Source organism: Notothenia coriiceps, unplaced genomic scaffold (assembly GCF_000735185.1).
Source record: "Notothenia coriiceps isolate Sejong01 unplaced genomic scaffold, NC01 NC01_scaffold00023591, whole genome shotgun sequence".
Lineage (NCBI taxonomy): Eukaryota > Metazoa > Chordata > Actinopteri > Perciformes > Nototheniidae > Notothenia > Notothenia coriiceps.
Genome location: NW_011356292.1, coordinates 4,085 through 18,943, shown reverse-complemented (window position 1 = coordinate 18,943; position 14,859 = coordinate 4,085). Strand labels below are relative to the sequence as shown.

General features: G+C 43.1%; 1 protein-coding gene across 3 annotated transcripts in view; it reads left to right on the top strand.

The window, feature by feature from the left end:
- The first annotated feature begins 609 nt into the window (after positions 1–609).
- kdm3b (lysine (K)-specific demethylase 3B) overlaps positions 610–14,859 on the top strand; it is a 17,174-nt gene continuing 2,924 nt past the window's right edge. The window contains exons 1-21 of one of the 3 annotated variants that reach the window (XM_010781844.1): positions 611–1,129; positions 5,165–5,329; positions 5,975–6,088; positions 6,463–6,568; positions 6,755–6,879; positions 7,145–7,204; positions 7,351–8,043; positions 8,143–9,316; positions 9,391–9,604; positions 9,753–9,967; positions 10,084–10,236; positions 10,412–10,519; positions 10,641–10,768; positions 10,856–11,153; positions 11,267–11,520; positions 12,013–12,285; positions 12,411–12,582; positions 12,676–12,766; positions 13,195–13,325; positions 13,441–13,560; positions 13,881–13,904. In XM_010781844.1, coding sequence (XP_010780146.1) covers positions 929–1,129; positions 5,165–5,329; positions 5,975–6,088; positions 6,463–6,568; positions 6,755–6,879; positions 7,145–7,204; positions 7,351–8,043; positions 8,143–9,316; positions 9,391–9,604; positions 9,753–9,967; positions 10,084–10,236; positions 10,412–10,519; positions 10,641–10,768; positions 10,856–11,153; positions 11,267–11,520; positions 12,013–12,285; positions 12,411–12,582; positions 12,676–12,766; positions 13,195–13,325; positions 13,441–13,560; positions 13,881–13,904 — 4,819 coding nt within the window. In that variant the 5' untranslated portion in view covers positions 611–928. Of the gene's footprint in view, positions 1,130–5,164; positions 5,330–5,974; positions 6,089–6,462; positions 6,569–6,754; positions 6,880–7,144; positions 7,205–7,350; positions 8,044–8,142; positions 9,317–9,390; positions 9,605–9,752; positions 9,968–10,083; positions 10,237–10,411; positions 10,520–10,640; positions 10,769–10,852; positions 11,154–11,266; positions 11,521–12,012; positions 12,286–12,410; positions 12,583–12,675; positions 12,767–13,194; positions 13,326–13,440; positions 13,561–13,880; positions 13,905–14,859 lie in introns of all 3 variants that reach the window. The other 2 variants (XM_010781843.1, XM_010781845.1) reach the window with 2 other exon arrangements.

Below are 14,859 nucleotides of genomic sequence, written 5' to 3'. Positions count from 1 at the left end.
ACTTTTACTCCACTATATGCATTTCATATATTTAGTTACTTTGCAGACTGGGATTAATAATGTAAAAATATAATCAACATTTACATAAGACAAGGTACTACCCTGCAGTATACAGTAAGCTAATGGTTACACGAGCCAAAAAAATCTTTATGACATCATAAAGTGGCCAAAATCTGATCAGCTCATTTTCAGACAGGTTTTTATATAAATGGACCTGGAAAAAAAGTGAGCAAATATTTTTTCCTGAAACTTTCAGAATCTCTTTACACAGAGGAGGACACATGTTTGTGTCTAAAATACATGAAAAAGTGGATTTTGACCAATAGGTCCCCTTTAATGCATAAATAACTATAATCAAAACATTTGATATTATGAAATGGGCCAATCTGCATAATGAGTACTTTTCTACTTACTTTTATTTGAGAAACATTTTGATTCCAGGAATTGTACTTGTATACATAGTATTCTACACTCTGGTACTTTCACTTTACAAGACCTGAGTACTTTTCCACCTCTTATATCAGGAGAGACAATACACTTAACACTGCGGAAAACCCTGACAACTGCCACCCTCCAGTGCTCGATGATAACCATAACCGGATCCACCTGCAGGCCAGCCGCTGGAGGCCGCTGTTTCCGCACGTGCTGGCTCTCTGTCTCCGCAGTGCTGCCTGTCTACGAGGAGTGCGTTTGATTGTTGCAGGGCTCAATGGCGGACAGAGCAGGATAGTCGCGTTAGCACCGAGGACAATAACATCTCCACTGCGTTTAATCCCGGCGTGCCCCGGTCCGCCGCTGCGTGCACCTGGTGCACCGGTAGTTACATTAAACACAGAGTCCCCGCTGCTGCTTGGTGGTCTGGAGTTCCCGTCCCAAGTTACTCTGTTCACGGTGTCTCACTGAAGGCAGCTAGCTTGCGAGCAAAATCATGGGGGACTCTCTCGAGCTGATAGGAAAGCGTCTCTTTCTGCTCCTCGACGACGGCAGGTCTGCAAATGGATCCGAGCCAGAGCAGGCTGCCTGGGCCCGGGACTGGCTGCGGGGCACGGTGCGGGCGGTGAGCGTCATCGGCCTGGCCGCCCCGGAGGGAGGAGAGGCGACAACAACAAGCCCTGCTGCAGGGCTGACGGTCAGTGTTTACATACAAGAGATACCGTACTGCGTAGCTTCATACTGCCTAATTCATATATAAAATGTTTACTAGCTATTAAGTATGCGTGTGGCCTCGTTTAATTGATTTCAACCGTCCATGTTGGCACGTTTGTCGGCAGTTAACGCACGCTCCTGCATTTATATTAGCAAGCTACAAGTCGCAGGCAGTGAGGCGAAGCTAAACTCGAGGCCGGGGATTTTCTGGCCTTTGCTTTGTTCGCTTGTTAACGAATGTCATTAAGCTCCACCAGTATTTTGTTTAACTTCGTAGCAATCAATTACACGGTTCATATGCAGCAGAGATAACTTAACGAACACGATATTGTATTAAATTGCTCGCAAAGGTAAGTGAAATCAGCATTAGCTTGTCAATTCCCATCGTTAGTTATAGTGAGTTAAAGGCCTTACAAGTTCATATGAGGGTGAAGCAGGGATTCCTTCCACTTCACTCTTTCAATGTTCAGACCCACACACTAGTTTGTAATATGATAAACTATTGAATGTATGACATTAATATTTTCTAGCTGTTACCGTAGATACATTTGGTTGAGAATTGTACACTTTTTGGGTGGTGTTGGTGAATGACCTATATTTTGGCTTTAACGATAGTGAGTGGTGTAAAGTAACTAGGTATATTTACTGAAATACTACTTAAGTCCAATTTTGAGGGACTTTTACTCATCTACATGTATTTAATAACTTTAGTTACTTTGCAGATTTGGATTAATGGTGTGAAATATAATCAACTCTTAAATAAGACTTTAGTTACACCTAAAGTCAATTCACAAGCTAACCTGCAGTATACAAATCAATTAAAACTGGCTGCCCATTTACCAGCTTTGATAAACGCAAACATGTATCAATGACTATAAACAGAACAACATATATATTATATTAGCCAAACTGCATAATTTTTACTTTTATTTACGAAAGATTTTTAATGCAGGACTTTTACTTGTAACAGAGTATGCTTACACTGTGGTATTTCTACTTTTACTTAATTACACGATCTGAGTACTTCTTCCACCTCTGCTAGTTTGTAATCTGATAAACTCTTGAATGAACAACATTAATCCTTTCAAGAACGACATTAATCCTTTCAAGCTGTTATCGCAGAGACATTTGGTTGAGATTTGTACACACTTTGGTTGGTGGTGGTGAGTGACCTATATTTTGGCGTTTGCAATAGTATTCAATTGTGCAGTTAAAATTATATATATATTTAAATCAACACATTATTAGTGCAGTGCTTTTAAAGTGCAGATTTTCTCGTACAGAATATAATCAATGATTCATCGGAGCTAGGTTAATTGGCTTGAAAATCACATGATAGGAATTAATGTAGAGTAAGGATTTAATAAATGAATTTGGTCCATTTTGGCAGATTATTAAAAATAATAGCACAACATAATAATTAATGGTCCTTCGTTTGTTGCAGAAGGGACCTTTTTACATTTAAAACAGTACATTGAAACAAGAAAGTATCTCTTACTGCTGAACATGTGTAAATGGAGGGCCACAATGGTGAAATGTGAACAGATGCAGATTTGCACAATGTGGCTCAAATTCATGCAGTGACATTTCCACTGTGTAGAAAATATCAGATTACAAGAAAACATGTAGCTATATCAAGTTTTTATTTTCTTAGTTGGATAACTACAGTAACATCATTTCAGTTGTGGAACCCATCTATTACAGTACAACGTTTCTCCAAGCGAGATAAACAATTGCTGCAGGCAATGTCGGAACACACCTTGGTAATGGGATCATGGAGCATCGCCTTGTATCAAAAGATAACAAAAATGTTTTGGCTCTCCAAGAAAAATCCATTTATGCTCCAGGATATATAAAACGGTTTTGTTCAATCTCTGCACCGATAGCATCTGATAAGATTCAGTTGGCGCATATTTTTCAGGTTCACAACACGTATCATGAAAAGTGTACAGGGAAAAACTGTTCATTTGTAGTAGTGGAAGTATGTCAGAATATCTGGGTTATTTACTTCAATATTACCCAACTCTAGCTTTAACGGTTTGCAAACATCACCGTTCAATGTTTCACCTCTTTAGTTTCTGTACTTTTCCGTTTACTGTACCAGCAAGACAAGTGTCGCCCAGTTAATAAAGAGATGACAATATACACATAATACTACTGTATCGTGTTGCTGTCACATTTGGAACACTGCAGTATAATATTGTTGGTCTCTATAGTTGTTTAGGATTTTCCTGAAAACTGCGGTAATATCTAATGTGACTCAATAGGGATTTGCTTTTCATTCATTGATGAATATGGAACCACAACCCTGCAGATTTTAAACGACAATTTATCCGTCAACTTATACCATTTATTATGTTTCCTAGGGATGTGCGCTAGGTGGTATGCAAAAAGATAAATGGAAATCACATATCGCCAACTATTCACAATAAACTCCAGGATGCATACAGTGATGGGCTGTCGGATTTCTTCGGAAGGAATTTTGCACTAGTTAAACTTTGTGACATCAAAATCATTTGTGGCTTTACACTGGTGCCTCCATTCGTTATTGTTTGAAGAGTTGACTAACCCAAACAAAGTGAAACATTAACTTATGGTATTCTCTAGTCAAAAGGATATTTTGATTTTCTTTGCTCAGGTTTATAATATCACTCTCTAAGGGAGAACGGCAGCCACCTCAATGCAATTACTTGCAGAATTGCAATTTGATAATACACAGACCTTATTGTTAACAGTGTTATGTTTTTATTGTATTAAACGTAAGAAATAGTCCATATCTATCTAAACTTCAGCAGGTGAGCGATTGCCTGGTCATTCACACAGATGTTGTTAACCAATAACAGCTACAGGGTGGGGGTGTGAGACAGGCACACTCCGATAACAGTCCAGTCTGTTTCTCACAGCTTTTAAAAAGAACAATTGTAGCCTAAAGCTTAAATGTGTCTGTTTTTTCTTCACTCAAGCACAAAGTATATTAAACCTCTGCCATCAACTTTATAACTGATAAATAGGAGGTGTCATGGTGTCCTCAGTAAATGTGATCAAAGTCAATAACAGTACACATATCCCATGCATTTCATGAGGAGAATCAGGTTCACTTTGTGTAGAAGTTAATTTAGACTTTAAAACTTTGGTCAAACAAGTGTCATTGTTCAGTTTATTTTTCCATAGTGAATCAATGCATATGCATACCAGTCTTGCTTGTGGTTGAACCATGAGTCATAACAAACTATCTGGGAAGTCTTGTTTAAACAACAGATTAGTTGGTAAAGATTTACCAGACGCCACAACGGTTTGTAATCATCTTTACTCTGCAAACCTTTGTTCTTCAGCTGATCAGCCCTGCGCTGTTTGGCCGCCGCCTCTTCCATGGGCAGTGGCACCCCAGATGCGCTGACCAATCGCTTCATTCAAATTAAAGAGAGGGTTGCGTTTTTCAAAAAAGAGCGACTGTCATGTGAATCTATCCCCCAAACTACCCCATGGACTTCTCAGTGGCCAGCAGATACTACAAGACAGACAGTCAGAGTTTAGACACAACCACACAGCTATATACGTTGAACTCCAATATTCAGGCTATGACATATTTTAAAAGACTTTGATATTGATGCGAGAAATAAATAAAAAAAATCATATCATTTAACATACTAAATGTAATATAACTGAAGCGAAAATGGACTATGTTAAAGTAGCTTTGTGAGTAATGATTGACAGGCCATTGGCCAACCAGTCAGAGTCAAATTGTAGTTCTATGCTAGTGCTACCCAACTCTTGCTCGAGCAGTTAAGGGGCCCCTTTACAGTCTTATCAGCATTAAATATACAAAGTTAGTTATATGTGATCTATTGTCCCATTGACATTTTTGGCATAGATAAACGGTAGAATGTAAATTCTTTGAACAAACATTCAACATTTTCTGAACATATTTCCACCATTTTTAATTAACATGTTCTAAAGTTACGGTTGGTGAGCAGTCCTTTTGTTTATGTTCTGCTTCTCTCTGTTTTTCTGACTGCAGGTATTCGTGGAGTTTGAAAATGTGGTGCAGAGCTGTTCTTGGGTGCAAGTGTATGACAAGGGGGTGAAAGCACTGTTGGTGGAGGACTCCATTGTTTGGGCCAATCGAAGTGATGGCACTGGGACTGCCGGGGCCCCAACATCCTCCGCAGCCTGGCCCGCTCTGGTGGGTGCTCAGTGCGACCGTCTGCATCATGCAAACAAGTCTAGCTTTGAAACAATCTGAATTACCTGCTGACAGGGGGAATAGACATCAGGAGCAAACGATTATTAGCTCATTTAAAGGAACACAAATTCAATATCAGCAATGTTTTTTGTCAAGGATGTGCTGGAAAATGAATAATTGTTGCCACACACACCCTGAAGCGTTAGTAGCTAGGCCAAGTAAAAGGCAACTTCCCCCCAAAATGTGAAATTAGTCTATTTAATTTTTGCAGCTGTCGCACAGATTAGATTTATAATATAAACATGTTTTCATCTCAAACCCCACAGGGGAACATGCACTTTGCACTAAACCCTGATATAGTTTATATATGATTTTAACTGTCCAGGGCCACCCACACATAGAGGTGGCTAAAAACAAATGTCTAACTAACTGGAATACCGTAGTTGTTTTTGAATCAGATATGACTCACTGTAACATGACCAAAATGTTTGAGACATGAAGACCATCATTGTTTATTTAGCCTAGATAGAGTCCAGTTAGCTGCATTGTTTTGAGATGTACAATTAGATGTTCCCGTTACATCTGTGCTATTGAAGGAAATGGAAATATTCAGAAGAATCTAAGATTTGCACCCTTTTTCCTCAGGTCTTCCGTTCCCTGGTGGACAGAGTGGGTTTAGGATCGGTTGTTCCTGTGGAGTATTTTGGAAACAAGAATTTTGAATTCTTGTCTGATAACAAAACTTTTCAGAGGTTTGAGGTGTGTACGTCAGCTTTACAATGTGTGTTACGCCTTAAATGACTAGTTCATAATATATCAGTCATTTTACATATAACATATTTTTCTAGAATGGTTTTAGAATAACGAAATAAATAACATATCTACTTGTTCAGCATCACAATTGGGATTTTGTTTCATTTGAGTGTAAATTAAGAGCTTCTGTTACGTACTTATCAGAGATAGTTTACAATTTCATGAAAAGGACATTAGTTATTACCCAAAAACGAATGACACCTATCACCTGCAGTTGTTAGTTATAGTGCTGGTGTTCTTTCCTGCATTATTCAGTGTGAGGTTTTACATTATTGCTGTTCCACCATCACTATGTTTTACGGGCGTGGTTGTTTGTGCAGGTTGACAAAGACCTGAGACACCCTTTGCTGTTGGAGCAGCCCTCCCTGCAGGCTGCCGTCTCCAGCTGGCGTACTGACTTTGAACTGCAGGAGATCTTCAGGAAGGGTTAGTTCAACCGTCACCCGTTTTTTATGTTCTTTTCTTTTACTACCTCCATATGTTCTTAAAGTGTTGAATCTCAAGGTTTCATTCATTTCTTTTTGGGAATTTAGCATTAGCAACCTTGGAATAACTGTAATAATAATCTGCCAAAATATAATTCCTTCTTTACTCCCTGTTCCTGCCTTTTAGGTTCCTACACCATTCAAGGACGCAGGGTTCGTGTGTACCAGCCAGAGTTTGAAGAATACTGGGCCTCAGGACTGGTCTCACAGCACGATCCGATCTCACACATCATGGAGATTACCTTAGATAAGGTGAATAACACTGGGATTATTGTTACAAGTCTAACTTTGATGTGTTAAAAATCAATAGATCAAAACACAACTAAAAACTATTTTTGACATTATAGGGGTTAATCTTAAGTCACGTTCACAACAGATACATTCGGCTGTTCAGATGACCATATTGCCTTACTTGGTGTTTGTATTTATAAGAAACGGGATAGATGTTTACAAGCCATATTTTCTAAAAATATATTCTGGTCATGATGATAAAATATGTACCTTTTTGTTGTTGTAGGGAGACGAAACCCAGATGGTAGATCCTCGTGTGATACATGTCATGCTGGCAGAGGAGGAGGTACGGTTGTCATGTTATACATCTTATTTTACTCTGTAATTGGTTCTACTGCACTGTGTATATTGTTGAGGGGCTTTCAGCTTCAGATAGATAGTATTACGTGCATTATGACTTTCTAACATTTCCTTTCTTTTTGACTTGGTAAGAATGGGCGGCGAAGAAAGGACAGTGATACAATGAAGGGTGACAGTGGGCGCAGGCGTAGGACTGCGTCCGAGGGCGAGGATGACTTGAACTTGAAGCGTTTTAAAGGAGCAGGCGATACGGCAGCTGATGGGCAAAGCTGCGGCGACTTCAACAAAACAGCAGCAGAAGGGATGGGGATCTGGGGCGGAGACTCCGGCGAAAGGGTCAGCAGCACGACCAAAAACGGAAGCTCGTCAGAAAGAACCTTTCCTCAAGGCAGAGTGTCGTCCCCCAACACTAACTCCTCACTTCAGATGGACCAATCGAACGCCACCCCTTCTCGCTTTCCTGCCCATGTGAAAGAAAACGGTCGCCCACTCTCCACACAAGGTGTAGCAGACTCCACTACCGCCGTTACTCACACTCCCACTCCTCCTCCCCTCAAACCAGCCCCCTCTCCTTTCTCCACCACGTCTTTTCCCTCACTAGGCCAGATGCCAAGCCTGGTCCCCGGAGCTCCAGCCCCCAAGGCCTCCCCAACCCCCCAAACCGACCGAGAGGAGGCTTCACAATCAGCTTATTCCAAAACAGCTGCTCTTGTTTCCCCGGGCCCTGTCACCATTTCTTGGTCGCATGACAGCGGCCCCAGTGTGGCACTCTCTGCGTCTGTGGGTTTTACTCCTAAAGCCCCCACCTGGGGAAGCCAGACTGAGGTAAGACGATCAATATAGTCATACCATTAGGTTAAGCCTTTGCAAGTCATTTGAGTTTTGTAACATTATTTCAAATTGTCATATTGCTTTGTTTCTTAGGGCTCCAAAACGGCGTCAGGTTTTCGTATGCCCCAAACTGGACCCTCTCAGACCAATGGAGCTCCTTCCACCACCACAGCCTCCCAGGATACTCCCAGGCCCTTTGGCTTCGGCTTTGGAGGGGCAAAGAATGAGACTCAATCCAAGCAAGACCAAAACTTGTTTATTCAATGCATGACTCAGAATTCTGGGTCCAGCCCAAGCCTAGCTGCTGGTCAGACGCAGTCCAAGGATACCAATTATTTCACCGCAGTGTCTGAGAGCCTGAGTAAGGAGCCCCCAAGCCTTTTCAAGTCCACAGCCTCCACTGAAGGGCAGAAAAAGCATGAGCAGCCCAAAGTGCCTGAGACCCATTCAGCGGGAAATGGTGTGCTCAATAAATCGTCACCGACCTTCCAGGGCATGGCTAGCTCTGCAGGAGGAAGAGGCCCTGGTCTGAGCATCGGTGGTCTCCCTGCAGCCTCTGGAGCTCAAAGTACTTCTAAGAAGAGCAGTAATAATGGGACTTCTGTGGGAGGCTTAGGACTGCAATCTGGGTTTAATACTTCAGATAGCCACCAGAACCTTTTCCTGCAGGCCTCCAAAGAGCCTGCTAATCCATTTCTGGCATATGGGGACAAAACTGCCCACACCTCCTTTGCTGGCCTCTCAGGGGCCGAGTCACAGACCCTTGGTTCTGCCTCGGACAGCAAGCCAAACCTGTTCACTATGGCCGAGCCACCTAAGGGGATTCTGTCTTCCCCTTTCCCAGCACCCTCAGCAGCTGCGTCACCCAGCTCTTCGTCTTCACCAGTACCGACCTCATCACAGAGGTCACAGAGTGAAGGGACTGTGGCAAAGGAGGAGCAGGAAGTTGGAGAGATGCCTTCATCCACCTCAGCATGCCCCTTGTTTGGGAGCACCGGCCCAGGTGGAATAGAAGATGTCCCGGCGTCCTTTGACCAGAGCCAGTCTCAGAAGTTTTCCCTGGAGGACAGGGGCCAATCGTCCAAACGTGACTCTGGTGACTCCAGCTGCAACAGTGACCTGTCAGACCTGAGTGAGAATGAAGAGGGCCCAGAGAAAGGCCAGATCCCAGGACGACCACCACTCCCTGTCAAGGATGCTGCCATGTTGCAGAAAACTAAGGTCCAGGGGGTAGCTAAGGGGCGTCCACGTAACAAGCCTTTTAAAGGTAAGTACCTGGTCTCTTTCTTGTTAATTGTTACAAACTGAGCATTAGAATTAACGCCAAGTTGTCTCCTGCAGTGGGCCAGTCTGTACTGAAAGACCAGAGCAAAGTCCGGCGTCTGAAGCAGTCTGGCGAGTCCTTCCTCCAGGACGGCTCCTGCATCAATGTGGCCCCTCACTTGCACAAGTGCCGCGAGTGCCGCCTGGAGCGCTACCGTAAATATCGTACTACAGGCGAAGACAGCGACGACGACGACCCAAATGTGTCCTGTCGGTTCTTCCACTTCAGAAGGTACACATTTATATTTTGTACAGCCGTACAATTTGTTTATGAGCGTCAATGAGAAAATGATATATATTTATCCGAAACGAGGAAGCAATCCTTAATCGTTCAACAGTGTTTTACAGAATCAACCATTTTTTTTTCTCCCTGTGACCAGGTTGGCTTTCACTCGGAAAGGTATACTGCGTGTAGAAGGCTTCCTGAGTCCGCAGCAGAGCGATTCCATGGCCATGGGTCTGTGGCTACCTGCTCCCGCCGTCCAAGAGGGCCTCGACCTCGACACATCCAAGTACATCCTGGCCAATGTGGGAGACCAGTTCTGCCAGTTGGTCATGTCTGAGAAGGAGGCCATGATGATGGTGGAGCCTCACCGTGAGTATAAAGACATTTTTGTATTCACATGTAGTGTGCTATTTTGTCTTTTCATTTTGTCTCTCACACTGTCAGAAGTGTCTATAAGCCTGTTTTGTTTTTGGGCTGTCCTTCAGAGAAAGTGGCATGGAAACGAGCAGTGCGCGGTGTCAGAGAAATGTGTGACGTGTGTGAGACCACGCTCTTCAACATCCACTGGGTGTGTCGTAAGTGTGGCTTTGGAGTGTGTCTGGACTGCTATCGGCTCCGCAGGAACAGGCCAAGGGAGGGTGAGTCATTACATAAACCATAAAGAAAATGTTAGAGCCAACCAAACCTGCTCTATATTATAGCATCATTTTATTTTGTTACAGTAATGGGAAGAAAATCTTAACTCGGTTAATACTTTGTGTGGTTGTTTTGAGTGCGTTGAAAAAACAAAGGTGTATATGTTCTTTCTTCCAGATGTAGATGAAAGGCCTGAGGATGAGGTTTTCTCTTGGTTAAAGTGTGCCAAGGGCCAACCCCATGAGCCACAGAACCTCATGCCTACACAGATAATACCTGGGACAGGTAACATGAACATTATGATGGAATCATCAAAACCCACCGCACAAGCATCAAGTGATTATGTATGATCTTGTATTAGATCATCAAGAGGTGTAATTATTTACTTTCTGCCTTTCTCCTTAAGCTCTTTACAGCATTGGCGACATGGTGCACTCGGCGAGAGGCAAGTGGGGTATTAAGGCCAATTGTCCTTGCACCAGCCGACACACCAAGTCTCTAGTACGCCCGAGTGCCCCGAATGGGATTCCACAGGTACTGCTGTTCTCTTATTTCTCCATTCCTGCATTGTGAGCAGGGTTTAAGATGAAGACTAACGTCTGGTTGTGCTCTTCTCAGCAGTCTGCATCAAGCAGCAGTAGTGGGGTCCTCGCTGCGGCTTCGGCTTTTGGCACCACCCCAAAATCAGAGGGAGAAACATCAGCAGTCAAAACAGAAACTGCACAAACAGCAGTGCCATCAGACAGCGGGGGAGGAGAAAATGTTGGCAGTATCAGTAACTCCACCAGTGGTACATCCTCCCCCTGTAACCACACCCAGTCCACTGCCAAGGAGTCGCGCTCAGCAGGGGAGGGCAACAGCTCGGCTCTGCACTGGCTGGCAGACTTGGCCACACAGAAAGCCAAGGATGACACCAAGGGTGAGTAGGAAGGAGGAAAGACTGAGTCACTGTAATCTGAGTGCGTAGAAAAAGCACAAAGATCAATATCAACGTTGAAGTTCCATCCTCATCCGTCTGCCATTTTCTTCCAGATTCTGGTTCCCTCCGCTCCATGATGAGTCAAAACAGCCGGCCTCACTTCGGCCTGGACTCACTCAGTGCCCTTTCAAAGCCTTCTGCTTCCAGTCCTAAGCTATTTAACAGTCTGTTGCTGGGCTCCAGCATGGCCCAGTCCAAACCCGAGGGCTCCAGTCTCCGGGACCTGCTCAACTCCGGGCCGGGGAAACTCCCCCAGGGGCCTGGGGAGAGCGGGGTGCCTTTCCCCTCTGTCTTTACCTCAGCAGGGGTATGTAGAAAGCTTGTATTGTTCCGTGTAGGTTCTGATTTGTATTAGACCTGATCTATTCTTCTATCAGAAACTGGTCTTACTGACACTCTTGTTGGTATGGGATTACACCATACTAAATAGACTGTCAGTAAGACCAGTTTCTGATTGAAGAACAGATCAGGTTTATTTCAAATGAAAACAGTTTAAATCACTCTTTACACAGTGCATGCATTATTAAATAGTGAAAGTGTTTTATAGTACCAAATTACATTTTAAGTAAAAAGTGTAATTGTATCTGTGTAGCCTAAGTATAAGGAGATGTAATGTAAAGAATACATTTATAGATTTTAAATTGTATTTCTGCTGGTTATGAGCGTCGTAATAAAGCAGATCATTAACTCTGAAAATATGAGGCTTTACTCAAAGGATGTCTAACGGTTATTCGGTCTGTTTAGCTGCGCGTATAAATGCATTGCTAAGTAATCAAAAACGTGTTTTTATGTCTGCCAGAGTGACAAGCTGAAGAGCAGCCTCCCGAACTTCCTGGATCACATCATCGCTTCGGTCGTGGAGACCAAGAAAGCAGAAGGCCGCCGGACCGGGGCCTCTGAGGGCGGAGAGCTCGGGGTGTTGGGGGGCCGCAAAGACGGAGTCATGGGCCTGAGTGTTTTGGAACCACACACCTCCCACTCCTGGCTCTGTGACGGACGACTCCTCTGCCTACAGGACCCCAGCAACAGCAACAACTGGAAGATCTTCAGAGAGTGCTGGAAGCAGGGACAAGTAAGAGCAACAATGAGTGTAACGCCCGAGGCATCTCCGGCAGAACCATGACGGAGATGAACTAGAAAGGTTTGACTGAAACATTACTCCTTGATCAACTGTCTTTTCTATTGTCTTTTATCCAGCCGGTGTTGGTGTCGGGGATACATAAACGGCTGAAAGAGAATCTGTGGCGGCCTGATGCTTTCAGTAGGGAGTTTGGTGACCAGGATGTGGACCTGGTCAACTGTAGAAACTGTGCTATCATCTCTGATGTGAAGGTACGAGACTTCTGGGACGGCTTCGAGATCATCTCCAGTAAGTGAACAATTTTTAAATGAAGTCCATGTTATGTTTTAGCCCCTGTTTCACTCAGAAATGATACCTAATGTGTTTTTTCTGTGAATGCAGAGCGACTGCAAGACACTGAGGGCCAGCCCATGGTATTAAAATTAAAGGATTGGCCTCCAGGTGAAGACTTCAGGGACATGATGCCCACAAGGTGAGACACCCACAAATATGTTTCTTCTTTTATGCATTCACTAACTAAACCAAGATTCATTCCCAAAGGTCTTTACAAATATATATGTTTACTTACTATATGTATTATAATCTATATCATATGAGTTTATAATATGTATACTTTAACCAAAAGGTCATCATGTGGAATCTGGGTTCATTAATAGTCATTTGACCCATTATTAGATTAATAATGTTAGCATTTAGTTTCCCTGTAATTTGATGGTTTGTACCTCTTTGTTTTCTACATGCATGCACTTATACTAACTTGTTCAAATGTGTAACAATCACCTTTTTATTTTGCGCCCATTTTTGTAATTTAAAAACAAAACTATGAAGCGAGTTGGGTCTTGGTTTGTTTTTGTGGAACAATACAATCTCATTTGTGGACATTCTTTCACACTTGGCCAGGTTTGATGATCTGATGGATAACCTCCCTTTGCCTGAGTACACAAAAAGAGACGGCCGTTTAAACCTCGCCGCCCGTCTGCCCAACTTTTTTGTGCGTCCTGATCTTGGACCTAAGATGTATAACGCCTATGGTGAGAAACTTGGCAGAACCCCTGTCACCTTAGTTAGACGTTTCATGTCTTTTTCCTCCTCCTACTATTTCACTTTTATCTCGCTCTCAACCCCTCACTCCCTTCTTTCCCTCAGGCTTGACCTCCTCTGAAGACAGGAAGGTGGGAACCACGAATCTCCATCTGGATGTCTCTGATGCCGTCAACGTCATGGTCTATGTTGGCATCCCTCAAATAGAGGGAGACCCGGGGAAAGGTCAGTGGACTTACACACACGCTCACATTACATATCTACAATATTACATGGATATGTTTTTTCCCCCATACCAGTTCAAAAACATTGTATAGAGTACAAGTAAGATAAAGAAGAAGTAGCTAAGTTCATACTGGACGATCATCTTTATTGAACTGATCCCTCCTGAACTATATTGAATAACTTTGTCCCGGCTGTTTCCTGAACTTCATTCTTGTACTGTTATAGTTTACTCCAGGCTTTATTTGCTTGGATAAGACTCTGAAAACACCCCTTGGTGGGTCCCATTTGTTTGAATGTTTGGCAACATTTTTCATTCACAGAGGCAGATATCAATGGACGCAAAGGTCTGTAGACTTTCAATTGTATTTCTTCCGTGCATGTCCTTTTTCTTGACTAACTCCCTCTCATCACACCGCTACCCCATCCCTTTCTTATTATCTGTGACGTAGAGACCAGGGGCCGTATTCACAAAGCATTTTATCTTACCGCTAGGAGTGCTCCTAACTCGCGCTAAAACATTTTACGTAGGAGTTTTTTCTTAAAAGTTATTCACAAAGCCGCTGAGACCTACTCGTACTAAGGATAAATCACTAAGAGTGAACTAAGAGTGACGCGCCGTTGCTATGGATTACGTCGATTCTCGTGCATGAGTTTAGAAGCGGTCAGTACGGTGATTGGTTGTTCAGAGCAGGCGGTCTCGGTGAAACTCATCCGCAACATCCCACAAACGAGCCCACTAAAACAAGGAAATAGCCTAGGCTAGAAATGTATTCCTATCAAATAGTTATGGACAGTGCAGTTAGCAGAATACACGCATGATGACAAGTTTGTGCAGACCACGATAATGACGTTGTATATGCACGTTAAAGAGAGAGCAAACAATACAAATACGTAAATTGCATTAAATCAAGGGGGCAATTAAAAGCACCCTGCAAACTATTATCCAATGAGCATATTTCCAGCACTTAAACACTTTCAATAACAGCCCATACCGCCGTTCAAGTCCCCTATCATGATGAATGAAAAACAATCTGCGTGTTGATGGAATGTACTTTCTTTCTATTGACGAACACGTCCTCATCTTTTTATGGCGCAATTATTTTTATGTGCGTCCCGTCAATAGCACCGACCACACCGGGCATACCTGCAATTGCCATGAAGTTGGCTTTGATCCTGTGTAGTTGTTGATTGTCCAAAGGAAACCGGATAAACTGTTGGATGATATGTGGTCTAGAGAGCGCGTTGATGGTTTGGTTTATGGCACGGCTGACTGATGGTTGCGATATTCCTAAATCGTTG